Source organism: Serinus canaria, chromosome 26 (genome assembly GCF_022539315.1).
Source record: "Serinus canaria isolate serCan28SL12 chromosome 26, serCan2020, whole genome shotgun sequence".
NCBI classification, from domain to species: Eukaryota; Metazoa; Chordata; class Aves; order Passeriformes; family Fringillidae; genus Serinus; species Serinus canaria.
This window is the reverse complement of record NC_066339.1, coordinates 2,795,910-2,814,673: the sequence shown is the minus strand read 5'-3', so window position 1 is coordinate 2,814,673 and position 18,764 is coordinate 2,795,910. Positions and strand designations below refer to the sequence as shown.

General features: G+C 50.2%; 3 protein-coding genes and 1 long non-coding RNA gene across 6 annotated transcripts in view; all 4 read right to left on the bottom strand.

Moving 5' to 3' along the window:
• The window catches only part of TRIM33 (tripartite motif containing 33), a 45,937-nt gene extending 38,597 nt beyond the window's left edge, over positions 1–7,340 (bottom strand). For both annotated transcript variants that reach the window (XM_030231489.2, XM_050984977.1), the window contains exon 1: positions 6,878–7,340. In XM_030231489.2, coding sequence (XP_030087349.2) covers positions 6,878–7,304 — 427 coding nt within the window. In that variant the 5' untranslated portion in view covers positions 7,305–7,340. The remainder of the gene's footprint in view (positions 1–6,877) is intronic.
• Positions 109–1,051, bottom strand: LOC127060785 (uncharacterized). 2 transcript variants are annotated; one of them, XR_007780092.1, is made up of 3 exons: positions 647–1,051; positions 381–597; positions 109–247 (listed from the first exon to the last, which is right to left on the bottom strand). It is a non-coding gene; the product is annotated as an uncharacterized LOC127060785 (long non-coding RNA). The 2 variants fall into 2 exon arrangements; XR_007780093.1 differs by having other exon boundaries at positions 140–247; positions 507–597.
• A 1,673-nt stretch (positions 7,341–9,013) lies between the features above and the next one.
• BCAS2 (BCAS2 pre-mRNA processing factor) lies at positions 9,014–12,379 on the bottom strand. The gene is made up of 7 exons (XM_018922198.3): positions 12,227–12,379; positions 12,050–12,142; positions 11,720–11,790; positions 11,295–11,456; positions 10,583–10,633; positions 9,964–10,044; positions 9,014–9,460 (listed from the first exon to the last, which is right to left on the bottom strand). Exons 1-7 carry the CDS (start codon positions 12,317–12,319, stop codon positions 9,331–9,333), a joined length of 681 nt encoding a protein of 226 aa, XP_018777743.2. The 5' UTR covers positions 12,320–12,379; the 3' UTR covers positions 9,014–9,330.
• A 278-nt stretch (positions 12,380–12,657) lies between these two features.
• The window catches only part of DENND2C (DENN domain containing 2C), a 28,809-nt gene continuing 22,702 nt past the window's right edge, over positions 12,658–18,764 (bottom strand). Inside the window, 4 exon segments of the mRNA XM_050985259.1 lie at positions 12,658–13,069; positions 13,629–13,715; positions 15,442–15,681; positions 18,165–18,270. Of these exon segments, the coding sequence (XP_050841216.1) occupies positions 13,038–13,069; positions 13,629–13,715; positions 15,442–15,681; positions 18,165–18,270 (465 nt within the window). The 3' untranslated portion in view covers positions 12,658–13,037.

Genomic DNA, 18,764 nt, shown 5'->3' with positions numbered 1-18,764 from the left:
AACTGTCCATTGGGATAGAAAGTTCTATATTGCCTTGTAACAAAAAAATCTTGTGATTACTCTTGAGCTGTGGCTGAGTGCCTGCTCCTCTGAAATCCCACAGCCTCTGAGACTGGTGTTCATCTCAGCCATAAATCATTTTAGCTTGAAAATAGTCCCTTCATTACCAGCAGTGACACTGACACCTCCTCCTGCTCAGCACTCCAGGAGACCTCACTGGGCCAGTACAGGGCTCCCAGGGTGGGACCTCACTGGGCCAGTACAGGGCTCCCAAGATGGGACCTCACTGGGCCAGTACAGGGCTCCCAAGATGGGACCTCACTGGGCCAGTACAGGACCTCACTGGGCCAGTACAGGGCCTCACTGGGCCAGTACAGGACCTCACTGGGCCAGTACAGGGCTCCCAGGATGGGACCTCACTGGGCCAGTACAGGGCCTCACTGGGCCAGTACAGGGCTCCCAGGGTGGGACCTCACTGGGCCAGTACAGGGCTCCCAGGGTGGGACCTCACTGGGCCAGTACAGGACCTCACTGGGCCAGTACAGGGCTCCCAGTACAGGACCTCACTGGGCCAGTACAGGGCTCCCAGTACAGGACCTCACTGGGCCAGTACCGGGCTCCCAGTACAGGGCTCCCAGTACAGGACAGGCTCCCAAACTGGGGCAAACCCACAGTGCTGAGCCAAGGGCTCAGGGCTGGAGCACACAGGGGTGAGGAGAGACCTGAGCACTGCCTGTGGGCCAGGGGCAGAGCCCAGGGTATCACAGTATCAGTGTCACTGCTAAAATGAAGGGATGGGGCTATTTTCAAGCTAAAATGATTTATGGCTGAGATGAACACCAGTCTCAGAGGCTGTGGGATTTCAGAGGAGCAGGCAGTCTGCCATAGCTCAAGAGTAGTCACAGGTTTCTTTGTTACAAGGCAATACAGAACTTTCTAACCCAATGGACAGCTGTTACAGGGTTTATTTTGATTTTCTCACCTATCACCTTTACCCACTTCTGCTGCACTGTGGATATTTTGTCCAAAAGGCTTCTGTCTCACTTGCACACAGATGCTTCTATTATAACTTCTAAACTCTCAACTTAACCTACACAACCCCACCCCTACATTATAAACCCTTTACCCTCTTATTAATACATTTTCCCACTTACTTAAGGTATATTCTTACTTACAACTATAGAAATACAAATTTATGATTTTTTTGCTAAATGTCTGTGTGTTGTATTTTTACATCAACCCAAGCTTCTCCCAAGGCTGCAGATCAAATCCCTCAGTGTCTGTGGAAGTTTCTGTTGTTCTGATTCCCCCAGGACAGCACCAGCAAGAAGAGAGGGATTTCTGCTCCCCAGGGTCCAAGGAGGATGGTCCTGCACTGCTCCTCCTGGACCAGGCTGGAGGAAGCTCCTGTCACTGCTGTCACCAGAGCAGCTCTGGGCAGGGGTGGGGCTGGGCACACCTGGCCCTGCCACCCCACCTGATGCCCACTCCAACCACCTTTGTGCCAAAGAATGGCTTCAAACTCTGCTGATACAAGGGAGACAGCAATGAGCACAAGCCTGGAACTATCACATCACCCCCAGACAGCTGGGGATAGCTCCCCAAGCCCAGCTCCTGCTGAGCAAGCAGCTCCCTTGGAGACTCAGGCTCCACACACAGCCCTGGGCTGGGGGCAGCCCCACACTGACTGCCCACACATGCACTGAGGGACTGCAATAATTAAAGCCCTCTCAGATGTTTACACTGTTACAAATGATGCCTCAGGTTTAGCTTTTCTATTTTTTAGGTTCTGTGAGGCTTTAGTGCGAGGGTCTGGGCTTCAAATTATGGGATGGAGAGCTCTGTGCACAGAGCAGGGAGACAGAACAATTCCTGCTCCAGCTGGGCACCAAGGACAAATGATCCAAATCTCAGCCCAGGAGCACAAACCCCGTGGGCTGGAGAGAGAAAAACAAGGGTGGGACTGGATGGGCTAAAGCTGGGATGGGACACTGAACTGCAAGATGCAAATGGAGCAGAACTTACAAAAGTGAGAGACCCCATGACCAGTTGTCCATTTTGGGGCCATTTTGGTTCAAATTTGGTTTATCCCTGGCTGGGCTCTGGTGCTGCCCAAGGTGGATCCATTGAGACCTTTTAATAAATCCCTGTTTTATTCTTTAGCCCTGCCTGGTCTCTGGTTTAGCTCTGCCTTCTCAGGGCATCACAATGAACACAAAACTTCCCAGTTCAGGAAATATTTGCAAGCACTTGTGCAATCCAGCACCTCCAGCTTCCCTTCTGGGCTCAGGCTGGGCAGGGGATCAGCCCTCTCAGGAATGAATCTCTGCCAGGTCCCACTGATTGTAGCAGTTACTCCATAATATTGTGCATAATATTTATTTCTCTAACACTACAAGGGTCCAAGCACGTTTCTGCACAGCCATACATCAAAACCTGCTCTAATTTCAGTGATTAGACCTTGAAACAAACCCTCACAGGTCAAGGGAGTGATACAATCAGATTGAAATCTGTCAGAATAAAAATACATTTTAAAAAATTACCTGCTTTCAAGGTCTATTCCTAGCTCAGCTTTTTGGTTTTTGAACAATCCTTGACTATATTGCAATTATAACACACTGAACTGACAATACATTATATTTATTAATAAAAAAATTACAGCTGCCACAGTTATTAATTCTTATAAAAATAACACATGCCTTAATGTTGTCTAATGATGGAAATATTTTACAATACACTATTAATTTAGACTGAAATTTTCACAGCAAGATTTTAGTAAATCCAGAATATGAACTGAACATTTTCCAGGACCCAGCATATATTCCTGAGTCTCACTTATGAACACAGGAGAAAAGTAAAGAATCAAGAGAGTTCAGGGGATGTCTACTCACACCCAGTTTAATAAAACTTAAGATGCTGCATTTACACAGCTTAAAGAGCCTTATTTGATGCAGGAATTTTCATTCTTCTAGACTGAAAATACAGTAACTACCACTAAACTCAGAGTAAGGGACATGTCCCATCCTCATACACACCAGACCTTTTATGTCCTCCTTTCACAGCAAATTAAAAAAGGCAAAAAAACTTCATGTGTGATTAATACAACACAGCAACAGTGGGTACAGGAGCTGATTTCAGCATCTCAAACCCATTTCTGGTACCACACATCACAGCCCTGGTAGTAAATGTGTTGTTCCTCAGTTTACACACACAACCACCAACTGTGGAGGTTTTTCAGCCTAATTGGAATTGTGACATTCCCAAGGAGCTGGGAGAGCCCCACGCTCTCTCTGCTGAGATAATCTTCTTTAGAGAGATTGGAAATATCTCATCCAGGCAGTGAAACCACAAAACAACCTCAGCTCCAGGAGCAGGGGCAGCAGTGGGTGCAGGAGAAGTTGTTTTACAGAATCTGTTTCAGTCTGAAATCTCTAACTTAGAAATCAGGGGGTTTTTAAGAATACTGTGATATAAATGCAGGCATTTCCTTGTGACCTACTCAGCCTGAAAGGAGGAGTCCAGACCACTACAAAATCATCCATCCACCAAATAAAATGCACATTCTCATACCCAGTGTAGAAATTAAACTGAATATGAGATGCTACTTTTCAGGTTAAACAAATGCATATTTTAAATATATGAAACAAGAATCTTCTATTTTTTCCCTACATAAATGGAATCAACAGCAAAACAAACCTTTTTCACCAGCAAAACAGGTAGGACCCACCAAGAACTTGTTTTTAATGCAGCAAACCACAAGTTCAGATAATTCTTTTAAGCTTTAGTCAGGGGTTCTCTAAGTTTTAGGAATTGAGATGATTCTTCTGTGCTCTTCAGCAGTGGCTCTGAAGGGAGTGGGAGCTTGGCAGGAGCAGAGATGCTGATCCAGACCCAGCTCTCCAGGAGGACAGAGGAGGTGCTGGCACTGAGAGAATTGCTCTGGGGCACCAACCTCACCCTCCATTTCCACAGTTTTTACCCAATAAATACACAGATCTACTGTTTTAAGTCCTGACAGCTCTCACTGAGCAAACTCTCAAACTAATTAAGAAAGCAATTTTTATGAAAATATCACTTTTAATACTTTTCTGGTTTATGTGAAGAGATGCAGAAAGATAGCAGGGACACAATCCAGTGAGAGCCTGCAGCAAAGTGCAACCTGCCCCAGGTACAGCTACAGGTGCCACTTCTCTGTAATTCTTCCTTCATGAAAAAGCACCTGCTCGTCATGAAGGAGACTTGAGAATCAGCAGAAGTGGAAGTAACACTTCACCCTCTGTGACTGCCAGAAGAGGGAAGGAACCTGTGTGACTAAGCACTGTGGTGCCTCTCAGGAGGCTCAGAGTGTCCATTTTCTGTCTGATTTACTGGTAACCATCTCCTGCGCCACTCAACTGATTCCACCCTCAAGGTGCAGAGAGCTGCCCACAAAAATGCTTCTTGCAGGTCCATGGGCCATCCTCAGCTGGGGATGAGCCAGTCCTGCCATATTTCAGGGTGTATTTGTAATCCCAATTGGAAAAGTACCAAATACAAAAGAAACAAATTTGTAAGTCCTCAAGGAGATTCCCTCTAGAAATTGGAAATATTTGACTCCAGCCAAAGTTTGGCCCAAGAGAGCATTTCCTACTTTCCTAAGGAAACAGATTAAAACTAAATACCCAGAGACATCAGGATGTAGCTGCCAGTTCCTGTGCTCCTGCAGGCTGAGGTGGCACCACAGCTGGATCCACAGCTGGATCCACAGCCCTACAGGACACTCCCACAATCCCACAACAGCACCTCTGTTGGAAGGCACCTCTGCAGATCACCCAGTCACCTGGAGCAGGTGACTCAGGAATGTGTCCAGGTGGGTTTGGAATGTGTCCAGAGAAGGAGACTCCACCCCTTCCCTGGGCAGCTGCTCCAGGGCTCTGCCACCCTCCACAGCAAGAATTCCTTTCTCATGCAGGTGGAACTCCTTGTGTTATAATTTATGGCCATTGCTCCTTGGTCTGCTCTGAAAAGAGCCTGACACCATCCTCTGACCCAGCCTGGAAATATTCTTACAGATTGATGGGATCCCCTCTCAGTCTTCCTTTCTCCACACCAACCAGGCCCAGCCCTGCAGTCTCTCCTCACATGAAAGATGCTCCTGCACCTTGCTCACATCACCTAAAACTTTTTATTGCAACACTCCAAACATGAACTCTTTCCACACCAAAGCACACCAACAAACATTCTTAAAATGTGTACAACAAGAAGTGATATTCCAGTTTGTACCCAGTGGTTCCCACACCTGTGGGGAAGACACCTCCCACAGACACAGCAGGACTCAGATAACTCTGCTAATCCTAACAAACTAAACCCTGCTTCCCAAATTCTGTGTATGTCACTGGCACATCACTGCCCAGGCAGGGTGGGCAGGCCCTGGCACAGGGTGCCCAGAGCAGCTGTGGCTGCCCCTGGATCCCTGGAGGTGTCCAAGGCCAGGCTGGATGGGGTTTGGAGCAACCTGGGATAGAGGAAAGTGTCCCTGCCCAGGGCAGGGGTGGGACTGGATGGGCTTTGAAGTCCCCTCCAAACCAAATCACTCTGTCACTCTATGATATAACACAAAATGTAGAATCTGGAATTTACAAACACGGATCACAAAACCATCTGAGTGCTCTACTGAGTGCACTGGCAAACTGTATTTAATACATCATCTTTTTACCACCAATGAACTTCCTAGGATCACATCCCAGATGGACTTCTGAACAGTCTGGATGAAAAAATCCCTACCAAGCCAGGTTAATTCCTTCACTGGGGAACACAGGAAGGGCTTGAGTGCAAAGATGTCACCAAACAAGGTCTCCCTGACCAGAGAGCCCATTTAGGACCTGCAAAACCACTTACCAGGGCCCTACTTTGCTCTGTACACACAGCCCATGAGTCACCCCACCCAAAGCACTCGAACCTTTTCAATTCCATCCCTGCACAGAGATGAGAAAAGAAAAATCAAACCCAAGCTGTGGTTCTGCTAAGAGCAGGTGGAAGGAGCAGTGCACTCCTGTCCCCTGGTCCAAGTTCTGTAGAGGCAGAGCTGACAAACAGCACTGCAAGGTTTTATCTCAGCACACAGCAAAGCAGGGGCAGTGCACACAGCGTTCCCACCTGGGCAGGTAATGCTGCAACAAGAGTGAATCTCAATTGAACCAGACACGTTTTACCTCAGCGCCGGAGAACCCAGCAGCTGCCCACCCCTGTGTCACCGCTGAGAGCCAACACAAAACACACAGGAGGAGAGAATGACAGAAGGTTTGGGGTTGGAAAGGGCCTTTAAAGGTCATTAGACCAACCCCCCTGTCACGAGCAGGGACATCTCAGATCCGAGCAGGTTGCTCGGAGCCTGATCCAGCCTGACACTGAATGTTTCCACCACCTCCCTGAGCAATTTGTTCCGATGTTTTAACACCCTCATGGTAAACATTTCTTTCTCACACTTAATCTAAACCGATCCTGCTCCAGTTTAAAACCATTACCCGCAGTCCTATCGCAACAGGTGCCGCTAAAAACTCTGTCCTTATTTCTATTGCTGACTCCCTTTAGGCACCAGAAGGGGCTTTAGGGTCCCCCTGGAGCTTTTCTCCTCCAGAACATCCCAATCCCCCCGGAGCAGAGCTGCTCCACGCCTCCCGCCAACTCCAACAGGTCCGCGTCCCTCCTTCCCGGGACGGAAAGCCCCGGCCGCGATCCGCACTCCCGATGCCAAGAGCTCCCGAGCCCCGCCGATCGCAGCCCCCGGAGCCCCCGCGCTCCCGGACGGGCCCGGGCCAGCCCCGGGAGCTCCGCGCTGCGGGCGGGCGGGCGGCTGGCGGCGGGATGTGCCGGAGGAGCCCGCGCTCGCCGCGCTCACCTTGCTGCACGTCGCCGTTGGCGCCGCCGGGCACGGGCACGGTGAGCTGGCGCTCGGGCTCGGGCAGGCAGCGGCGGCAGAAGGAGTGCAGGCAGGGCAGCAGCTTGGGCTCGGCCTCCCGCCGGCTCTGCAGGCTCTGCGCGCACACCGCGCACGTGTCCAGCAGCGAGAACGGCCCCGGCGCCGCGGGCGTCAGCGGCGGCACCGGGCTGGGGCCGGGCCCCGCCGCCGCACCGGGCCCCGGCGCAGCCTCGGCCTCGGCCTCGCCGCCGCCGCGCTCCGCCGCCGCCGCCCCGGGGCTCTCGCGCTCTTCGGGCGGCGCGGCGGCGGACGGCGAGCCGGCGGGAGGCTCCAGACAGCCGCCGCCCCCCGGCGCGGCCTCGGCGGCCGCGTCCCCGCCGCCGCCGCCTCCTTTGTTTTCCGCCATGTTTCCTCCTTTGAACCCGACCCCGCTCCGCGCACGCTCCGCGTCACCGCGTCACCGGGCGGGACCGGAGCCGCGCACGCGCGCGCGCTCCCGCGGCAACGGCGCGGCCGGGGGGGGCGGGTCGTGACGTCAGTGCGAGGCGGGGCTCTGGATCCAGGGGTGAGAGCCTATTGGGTGGTGGTGGCGGCAGGGGGTGTGGCCATGCCCCCTCGGGAACGCCCCCAGGAACGGATCACCGGGAATAGGGAATAACGCACCGGGAATAGGAACCGGGCATCGGCAATAGGGAATAACGCACCGGGAATAGGGAACCGGGCATCGGCAATAGGGAATAAGGCACCGGGAATAGGGAACCGGGCATCGGCAATAGGGAATAAGGCACCGGGAATAGGGAACCGGGCATCGGCAATAGGGAATAACGCACCGGGAATAGGGAACCGGGCTGGGAATAACGCACTGGGCTGGGGAATACCCCATCGGAAGGGGGAATTCCGCACCGGGAGGGGGAATAACGCACCGGGAACGGCGCACCGGGCTGGGGAATAACGCACTGGGCTGGGGAATGCCCCATTGGGAGGGGGAATGCCGCACCGAGGTGGGGAATAACCCTTCCGGACGGGAAATGACACACACAGGCTGGGAAATAACCCACGGGGGAGGGGAATAACCCACCGGGCCGGGGAATAACGCGTGAAGACGGGGAATACTCATCGGCATGGGGAATAACGGATTAAAGCGGGGAATATCCATCGAGGTGGGGAATTCCCATTTGGATGGGGAATAACCCACCGGAACGGGGAATAACGTCCCGGGAAGGGGAATAACCCACAGGGAATAATGCACCGGGGTGGGGGAATGGGGCACCGGGATAGGGAAAAACCCATTGGGATAGGGAACAAAGCACTGGGATGGGGAACAGGCACCAGGATGGGGAATAATGGACCAGGATGGAGAACAGGGCACCAGGAACAGGAAATAGCAGAGCTGGATTGGGAATACCCCACTGGGATGGTGAGCAGAGCAGCAGGATGGGGGATGGCACACCAGCATAGGGAAAAGGGCACTGGGACACAGAGCAGTGCATTGGGATGGGGAGATGGGGACAGGGGACAGACCAGTGGGAGGAGGAAGATCAGGAATTATGCCCTGGCATGAGGAACAGGGCAGGAGGTGGCACGTGGCAGAAGCTCTCTGGCCACAGAGAGCAACACACAACTTTCCCAGGCCTTTCTGGGGAAGGCTGTGAGGAGATAGAGAAAAGAGAAATGAGAAACAATTCTTATCTTCACTTGCTGCACCTGGTATTGTGAACATGTGAGATTTGTTTACCAAAGGGTGGTTTCTTAATTAGCCAATGGTGGTGGTGTTTGGACTGGAGGACCAATTAGGTCAACCTGTATTATAAATATATGATATTTGTGTATTATATTTGTATATTATGAGTATATAAAAGCAATGGGTTTCTTAATGATATAATAAAGAGATTGATCAGCCTTCTTTGAATCATGGAGTCAATGCTAATTATTACCCAGCTGCAGTGGCAGTGGCACCAGAGTCTCCTCTGTGGGCACTGCACAGCCCCAGTGCTGCAGAGACTATCCCACCCCAAATTCCAGATTCCCCCTGCAGGGGATTCCCAGGGTCCATCTGGCCCAACCATCTCCTCTCCACAGCTTTGGGCTTTGGACATGAAGCAGAAACCAGAGAAATAGCAAAACAGGATTTATTAAAGGTGTAGGGGAAAACACAACCACAAGAGCTCCTGCTTTAAGAGCTCCTGCTTCAAGTGTATAAAAAGTGAAACAATTCACTGTACATTTAATGGTGCCTGTGATACATTTAAACAGCATGTTAAGAGTCCACCCTGCCTCCTCCTAGAATTTAAAATAAGGAAAAGAAAGGATGGAAATATCCTTTTACCACCTCACACAACTGCAACTAGAGGTGTCTACAGACACAGCATCTCCAAAGTGTGTCTGGTTTGTAGCTTTTAACACATGCAGCACTAAGATAAGTCAGGATTAATTCACTGAAAGTCTTGCTGGATATTCTCCTTGTTTGCTTCCCCATGCTGCTGCTTGATTTGTGAAATTTCATTTTCCAGCTGCACAATGGTTCGTTCAATCTCATAATTTTTACTGACAAGAGAGACCCACCTGGAAGGGAAAAGAAATAAAAAGAGCCTTTAGATGTTATGTAACAAGACTCTGGAAAAAAATCAAAGACAACCATTGCTCCAAAGCAAGCAGAAACACTAAATAAAGCAGTATTCCTCCTAACACATGACGATCCTTAGTTGACATCAATGGTCATTGGAACAACCAAAGTGACAATGAGTAATTTTTAACCGTTAAACCTGAAAATACAAAAAAATTAATCACTTGACTCATCCACCAACTGCCAATATTGAGATATAGAAGAGTTTAAGACAACTTAGGAGATTTGAAGCAGCTAATAAATATCCCCTCTTCCCACCCGTTGATCCACTCAATCTCAGTAATTATAATATGGAACCAAACTACAAATACTTCAAAACACCTCCTGCAAAGCAACAGTATCCTACAGCAGCAACAAAGGATCACTGAATTTCAAGTGGAAGGTGAATTTCAAGCAATGGAGAAAGCTGTGGAAGGGTTAACAGAGAACTGGCAATACTCACGTGGATTCCATCTCTCTCAGCTTAGCCCCAGCTGTGAGCTGCATGTTCTTCCTCTGCCAGTTCAGGTCTTGAATGTTTTTCCTGGGGAGAAAAAGATGTACTTTTATTTCCTCATTTCTTTGGCATCTGCAGTACCTGTTGCTAATTTCCAAGTACACTCAATCCCTGGAAATACTGCCAGAAAATATCTGTGTAGCCAGGACTGTAATGAAAACATCCAGATGGACAAATCTCACTACAGGGCTCACAGAGAACCCTGAGATAAATCAAAATAAAAGGTCAAACCAAACATCAGGGAAGATGTCCTTACAGAGACAACTGCACATTATAAATAAATTATCAGGAGTGAAAAGAAAGCATCGCTACATTTCAGGGAGGATTCTACAAATCCAGAGCAGAGGTTCAAACAAACCAAACACAGAACTTTGAGTAGAACAGACATGATGAATGTAACTGCCTAGGGAGGGCAGGGTCACATTTCTTAATTATTGTTTTTACTGGGTCTTTTTCCCTGTGACCATGGCAGCAGCCAGCACATACATCTTCCTCTGTATAGCATGGGGAGAGAGAAAGGTTCACTTCCAATTTCAGTACAAAAATATAAATAAGAATGACCCACCTCAATTTCTGAAGCTCTTTCTGGGCTTGTTCTATCATATGAACCAGGTGCCTGACAACAGAAAGCAAGCAAAGCATTAAAAGTACACAAATGGTAAACCACCCCATTTTATCTGACATTTAACTTCTCAGAGTTAAAGGATTCAACGAGTCCCTGCAGCACCTTGGCCCAGCCAGCAGATCCTTTACCTGCTTCCCCTCTCCTGAGCTCAGGAGCCCTCTGCCTTCTCTCTGAGCTCAGGAACCCCCTGCCCTCTCTCATTTGGCATTCCTCTGGCCTACTCCTTTATCTAAGGCTAAACCAACCCTTCTCAAAATGGACATTAACATTCTCTGTCTGAAACAGCCCCAGTGCTTCCTGCAGCCACACTCCACAACCTGTTCTTGGCTTTTGCAGCAGCTTTATTACAGCTCCAGGCTAAGTCCAGGATCTGTAGTAACTCATCTTCATTTCCACTACTGAGTTGCTCCTTCACAGGCTATCGCTAGCCTTAATTAACACCCACTATCATCAACAACAACCCACAACATTCAAGACAGGGATGTATTAAAACACATGCTGTTTCTTGGCTTTGAGATCAGCCTCTTCTTTCTCTTCCAGGGGTTCATCTATCCCAGCCTATGTTCTAAAGACCCCCACTGGATTTACACCCAATAAATACACAGAAATTCAACACAGAACTTGGTGCCCAGCAGAGCAGCTGAGGCCTTACTCGTTGTACACCTTCCAGGCATTGCAGCCGTGCTGGGACATGAGCTCCAGGTTCTCGATGCGCACAGCCTGGTGCTCCAGCTGTGCCATGGAATTGTTCACACATTCCTGCCACGCCGTGATGTCGTTCTTCTGCCCGGAGGAGGGGGCGGGCAGCTCGTACCTGCAAAGAGCACGGCTCACCCCGGGGCATAGATGACCCGGGGGCACCGGGCACGGCTCACCCCGGGGCACAGATGACCCGGGGGCACCGGGCACGGCTCACCCCGGGGCACAGATGGCCCGGGGGCACCGGGCACGGCTCACCCCGGGGCACAGATGACCCGGGGGCACCGGGCACGGCTCACCCCGGGGCACAGATGACCCGGGGGCACCGGGCACGGCTCACCCCGGGGCACCGGGCACTGCCCTGCCGGCCCCCCTCACCTCTTCATACTGAGCAGCTCCAGGGGCTGTCGGGCCGCCAGGCGCTCGAACTCGTTCCGCATGATCTCGGTCTGTGGAGAAGGCAGCGATGGGACAGAGGCGACACAAGCGGGGTATGGAGGGGAGGACGGGGACAGGACACAAACGGGTAACGGGGGAGAGACACAGGAGGGGTGCGGGGTGGGCACGGGGGAAGGACGGGGACAGGCAGGGTCTGTCCCAGCCAGGTTACGGGGTGGGGACAAGCAGGTTCTGGGGGCACGGGAGCCCGGTCGGGGTACGGGGAGGCACCGGGCCGGGCTCTGGAGCTGCCAGGCCGCCTCAGCTCACCTCGAAGGCGCTGTAGTCGTGCGCGGGCAGGTAGCTCAGGTAGTTCTTGGTCGGCCGGTACCGCCGCGTCTCCTCCTCCACCAGCGCCGCGGCCTAACGCATACAGGGCGTCAGGCAGGCGGGCAGCCCGCCCGCCGCCCCGGCCCCTCCCCGCCGCCGCCCCGGCCCCGCACGCACCGCCTCCCGCACGCCCGGCGCCTCGTAGCCCTGGTCGAAATAGGGCAGCGCGTCCACCACAACATCCCCGGCCACCAGCCCCGGGCCCGACATCTTGGCCGCGGCCGCGCGCACTGCGCGTGCGCACTCACGCCACGCCCCCCCGTGGAATAGCACACGGCTCGGCCCAAGCCCCGCCCCCAGCGATCAAACCCCGCCCCTCAGCCCAGGCCCCGCCCCTCCCGGTGTGACTCCAGCCCCGGTTCCGCCGCTCCGGGAACGTTTCCAGGGCTGCCCCGCCGATACCGGTGAGATTTCGACCCTGGCCCTGCCCCTCCCTGCCCGGTTCAGCCTCTCCCGGCGTGACTCGAGCTCTGGCCCCGCCCCTCCCTGCCCGGTCCCGCCCCTCCCGCCAGGCCACGCCCCATTAAGGAACTGAGACACATGAAGGGTCGGATCGATGAGCTGTTATTGACCCATGGGACTGGTTATCGGTCTGTGGAACTGGTTATCGATCCATGAGCTATTATCAGTCTATGGACCTTGTTATTGATCCATGGAACCCGTTATCGATCCACGGGCTGTTATCAGTCCATGGACCTCGTTATCAATCCATGGGCTGTTATCGATCCATGGGCTGTTACGGATCCCTGGGCTGTTATCGATCCATGGGCTGTTATCGATCCCTGGGCCATTACGGATGCCCGTGCCGGTTGTTCCCGCAGCACACCCGGAGCCCCCAGCCCGGCCCGGCCCTCCCGGGGCCCGGCTCAGTCTGTCCCGGTCGGGGTCCGTGGTTCCCCCTCCGCCGCTGTCCCGCAGCAGCGCCCGGTCACTTCTTCTGGAGGAATTTCATTTTACTGCCTGCAGAGAAAAAACAGCATTAGGAGCTTTAGGCGAGGGTGGGCAAGCCCTGCAAGTGTCCAAGGCCAGGCTGGGCAGGGTTTGGAGCAGCCTGGGACAGTGGGAGGTGTCCCTGCCATGGAAGAACTGGTCCCTTCCCACCCAAATCATTGGGGGATTCTGTGAGCTGGAGACACTCCAGGACTCATAAGGCTGAGGAGCTTAAGGTGGGAAAGCCACACATGGCCACCTCTGCCAGCAGACACAACTTCTGTCCCCTGGGCATGTGCTCAACCAGGACCAAAGTTAAGGAACAAGCACTCAGAGCAGCAACTCTCACAAAGTTTATCTAAAGATACAAAAGCTTAAAAAGAAAAATCTTACACAGTGTGCAGTGCCCCCTGAAGCAGTAAATGTAAACAAGGGAACATTTTCCTTCACAAAGGAAATGTAAACAAAGGAAAACAGTTTGCAGAAGGCAAAGCAGCCTTTCTCTCCTCCATAACAAATTAATTATTCAATAGCTACAATTAATAAAATAAATTTTAACAATGAACAAAAGCAAGGGGTCTTCCTTTACCAAGGCTGCGAAGGATTTTGTTCATTCCAGTTCTTTCTGTCTCTGGAATACGCTCCAAATGCTCCAAGGCACGGACCTCAAAAAGGCCTAAAGAGAAAAAATCAATTAAAAATTAAAAATCACTCACCAAATGAGTTACTCCATCTTTTAGCATGTGGCATCATGATTAACAAGGCCACAAAAGCAAATCCTGTATGTAGTGTGTGCAAGCTGCAGGATGAAGGAGAAAGGAGAGATATGAAGAAATTCTTCATAAAATGAATTATTTTGAGTAATTACAAGGGCACAGGGCAGGTGACATTCTCACTGAGCAACCTAGTCCAAGACACAAATCCTACAGCATTTACATACAGCCTATAAGAATCATTACATTACCACACTGTGTTCCATTTTAAACCCTACAAACTCCTCTTTGGGCCCTTCTGCCAGGCCAGCAGGGTCTGCTCTGCCCCTTGGAGCTGTCTGCAAGCACAGGGTGTTGTTCCAGCCAAAGGGGATTGCCTTCAGCCAGCCACACCATTGTTTGCCAGGTGTTCAGTAACTGAGGCATCTCAGAGCTGCTTTCATTTCAATCTCACTTAGAGTTTCCATATTCTCAAAATCTTTTGCCAGACAATCACATTTATAAGGCTTTCCTGTTTCACTTTCCCCAACATCAGAAAGCCCTGGGAGAGAGCTGTCTCTCTCTGTTCAGAGGATATGTGATTACCACATCTAGCCTCTGTTCTAGGTGAGGCTTTGCAGCAGGCCCAGGTCCTGCAATGCCTCCATGGCATTCAGGAATTCCAGGTCATGGGGACTGGGCTAGAAGCCCCTCTCTTCTGCCTTTGGACCCTTGCTTATCTCCCTGTAACCCTATAGGTCACTTTCCTTGGACCCTTGCTATTGGACAATTTCTGATATCCCTGTACCCTATATAAAGAGCTGGTTTTGCCCAGCTCAGCAGAAGAGCTGTCACTGGGAACCTTCACAGAAGAATCAATGAAGACACTCCAGTGGAACCTCACACAGCCTTCTCCTCTCTCTCCCTGTGTCTGCCTGCCTAGGCACCCAGCAAGCTGAGAGCTGAAATCACAATGTGCAGTGGGGAAACACTCTCTTGTGCCCCGAGGGTGCTGAGGGCAGCTAGGCCAGTGACCTTTGCAGCAGAAGAGACACTAGAGCCATGGCAGAAAATAAAAGAGCCAACTCTTAGCAGGGGTTAATCCAAGGTTCCATTCTAGGAGTCCTGAAGGAGCTCCTACACCTCAGTGGGCTCCTGCTGAGAGCCCTGGGAGATGTGCCAAGGTTACATTTAGAGGGAGTTGGAAACCTAAAGGAGATAACATTTACTGACCAATAAGTGACCCTGAGGGATGGGTACTGGGGGACAGACATTTGGGACAGCATATGGGGTAATGACTGAGGGGTTGACCCCTGGCCTCTGGCTAATCACTCAATGGCCTGGACTGAAACTTCTAGATAGAAGGGATGGGATGCTGAGTGATTGACAGAGAGCCAGGGTGGGGATTTGGGGATGATCTCAGCAAAGGAAAGGGATTACACAGGTAAAGGGAGGGGGGTACAATCTGGAATAAACCACTTGGGAAAAACACGGGGATACAAAACCAAACTCTTACAAAGTATTACAGACAATAAAAACACACTACAACAGCAATGAGCTGATAATCACTAAAGAGCTGAGATCACTTAAGCTTGCTAAGGTTGCCTGTGGCTGAGCCCTGCTTGGGAGCTGCACCATCCAGGACCCTGCAGCCTGCTGGGGACACCCCGAACCCAGCCAAAGCCACAGCAAGGCTTCACAAGGCGTCACCTTTGGCCAGGCTCTTGCTGAGCTCGCGGTCCTGGATGAAGCCGGCGAACATCTGGGTCTCCATGAAGCAGTGCAGGAAGTGGCGCACGGTGCGCGAGCCGTGGCTCTTGCGGAAGGGCTCGCGCTGGAACACGCGCTGGCCCTGCTCCGTCACGCTCATGTGCAGCGAGTAGTGCCCCACGATCTCCACAAAGAACTGCACAAAAGCCTCCGACACCAGGGAGTTCAGGCTCATGGCACCTGTGGGGAGGACATGTGGCACTTTGGTCATTCCTCTCTGTCCCACATTGCAAGGCAAGATGGCAAGATGGATTCTGTTTACCATCTGCATGGCAGCTGTCTTCTGTCCATTGGGCAGTTTTCCTTATCTCTTCCACACTCACTCCTCTCTCATGGAGACACCTGCTGATACCAGGCCATTGAATGTCCCTGCATGGCTGATAAGAGCTACAGCATCCCATTGGGAGATGTGAGCCCAGGGGGAGGAGCCAAGCATTCCTACCCGGATAGAATCTGGAGATTCTGGAACACCAGCACGGCTTCTGCACTGGATTTCCCAGAGGAGCAGCAGCTGCCTCTGCCCCTGGCCCTTCAGAGGCAGAGTGCACCTTTCTCCAGGATCCCTGCTCCAGCAGAACCAGCCCTGGCCCTGCAGGAGGGCTGAGCCACAATTCCAGTGGCACTGCTGCCAGCCCCCTGACCCACAGGGTGTCAGGCTGTGCTCTGCCTCTGCCAGGGCTGGGTTGGGTCACTGCATTGTTTATTTTATCCTTTTATTTTCTTCTCCAGTAAAGAACTGTTATTTCCTGCTCCCCTATTTTTTTGCCTGAAAGCCCTTAATTTCAAATTTATAACAATTCATAGGGAGGGGGGTCACATTCTCCATTTCAGGGGAGGCTCCTGCCTTCCTCAGCAGACACCTGGCTTTCAAACCAAGACACTCTCTATCAGTTTCTCTGGGTCTGGATTGAAGGCACTTGAGATGACAGTTCACGTTCACACTCAGGTGTTCATTGTTTCTATCAATGTCACAGTCTCACAGCCTGAGTTCTGCAGTCTCATTAGCAAGGCAAAAAATGGACAACTATCTCTTGTTCCAAGGTCTTTTAAGGCTGAATTATCCAAATAAGAAATGACACCTTTTTCCCTTTTAACCCAATAACTGATCCCAAAGAACCCACAGTATGGACTTTTCTGTCCAATTACAAAATACCAACCAAACCCATGGAGAAGGAGGAAGAAGGTAAACAAGAACAATTTGTCTCTCCCCTTAAAACCTCCATCTTGCTTCATATTTGTTTCTATATTCTAAAACCCCAAACTCTAAGTTTTCCACCCTGTGACATGACACACTTCTAACCAACTCCACACCCACAATCCCAGTGCTATCAATCAATTCTGGACACCTTCTCCACAGCCTCAGATCAAATGCAGTGCTCTCTGGTGAGTCTGTGCCTTTCAGCACAGAGAGTTTAAAATTCTCAGCATCCAGGGCTCCAACACTAGATAAGCTTTCCCATGAACTGGTCTGAGGGAGCTGGAGAGAAAGAATTAAAACAATCTGCAGGTTGTGTTTTGTAATGAGTTGTTTTCCTCATAAGATGTTTACCAAAAGGGTGGTTTCTTAATTAGGCAATAGTGATGTATTTTAATTAAAGGACCAATCAAGTCCACCTGTAGCAAACTGGAGTATAAAAAGGAATGGGTTTTTAATAAAGTGGTTATTAGCTTTCTGACCTTATTACCCTTCCTGACTCAGTGGTGACACTCTCCAAAAGCTGATAGGCCAAGAAACACTTATAGTGCATTGTAATTAGGAAATGGTTAACTTCTGATTGTGCTGGTGTGAATTCTAACATCTGTACTGTCTCACCCTTCTCATGAGACTGAAAATGGAATAAAAGTGTTTAAAACACCTCTCAGTTGCCCCATCTCTGGGTCAGAATGAGCATAATCTGACCCTCTCCTAAAGGAGGAGTGGCTTTTTTAGAGAGCTCAGTCACTTTTTGTAGTGGCTGTCCCAGCCTAGGAGATTGCAGGTGATTGATATCAAACAAGTCTCAGCTCAAATATTCAATCTCCCAATGTCAACTTTCTGCTGCAGTTAGGACAGGTTTGGTTCCAAAGCTTTTCCAGAATTTAAAACATCCATAATTTCATTTTCCCTTGCAAACATCTGGTATGTAATGAGCTGTCAGCTTATAACAGACTAAGTTTAATTCTCTTCAAGAATTAGGCAAACTACAGAAGACAAACTCTCTGAAAAACAAACTTTGTTTTTAGGGAATTATATAATTTGCTGGTTCCATTCTCTCAAGCCACTCAGAGTTTTTTAAGTTTCTCACACTTCCTTATCTGATGAATCATGTATAAAGCAGTTCAACTTTGAAAATGATCAGCCAGATTACCCTCTAAAATACAGAAATTTTCTACATTCTCTGAGAAAAACATTGTCTCTGCCACTTAGAAAAAGAGAATAAAAAATTCAAAGCACAAAGGAACTGATGCTGCTGGCCCAAAGGAAACTACAGTTCTGCACACACTAATTGTGAAAAGAGGAACTGCCAGCACACCAAACTTCTCACACATTCACAAGATGTTCTCAGCAAGATCACAGGGAAAGAGCTAAAATGTCACTTCTTAGCATTTATTTCCATGTGCTCATTTTATCAACTCTGTGATGGAGATCTGCTAATGGGAAAACATTTTTCCACAGAAAGTACCTTGTGTGTCACTCTGCTCGTGTGACAGGATTTCACTCCGCTCTTCCAGGATTTGTACAAGTGCAGCCTGCAGTTTGTGGGGCAGGATCTCATCCTCATCTGACACCTACAGACAGATTCTGTGTTATTCCCATCAGCAGGAGAACCAGGGGGTAGATTAGAAATATTCATATCATGCCTAAAGCAGTTAGAGAGGAGTTATTCTGTGATAAATCTTAAGGGAGATAATATCTTTATCTTGCAGCCACAGAAATTAAACACATTTGCTCAGCATGCCCCAAGATTTGATTAGAGTCACACACACTACTGGCCACCACACAGACTCAGGCTTAATTCACCAGTAAATCACACAAACCCAATAAAAGTCTGTTGAGAAAACACAACAGGTCTCAATAATATGGTTTTAAAAATCCCCCATTCCTTTAATACCTTTCTCCAGTTGCAGGCTGCAATGCAAAACAGAACAGTGAGGCAAGGAAAAGGAGAAGCAAATTTCCTGAGCTAGTAATGAAATCCCAGCATTCTTACAGCTACTGCTCTGGGGTTGCAGAAGCACTTTTGGAGAAGTTCAGCAGAGAAACCCAATGGAACTGTGATAAT

Excerpts from the sequence above, each read along its gene's own strand:
- BCAS2 (XM_018922198.3), bottom strand. The coding sequence starts at position 12,319 with ATGTCGGGCCCGGGGCTGGTGGCCGGGGATGTTGTGGTGGACGCGCTG. Across the intron at positions 11,791-12,049 it reads ACGACTACAGCGCCTTCGAG|ACCGAGATCATGCGGAACGA; the intron begins GTGAGCTGAGGC and ends CCTTCTCCACAG. Across the intron at positions 11,457-11,719 it reads GAGCTGCTCAGTATGAAGAG|GTACGAGCTGCCCGCCCCCT; the intron begins GTGAGGGGGGCC and ends TGCTCTTTGCAG.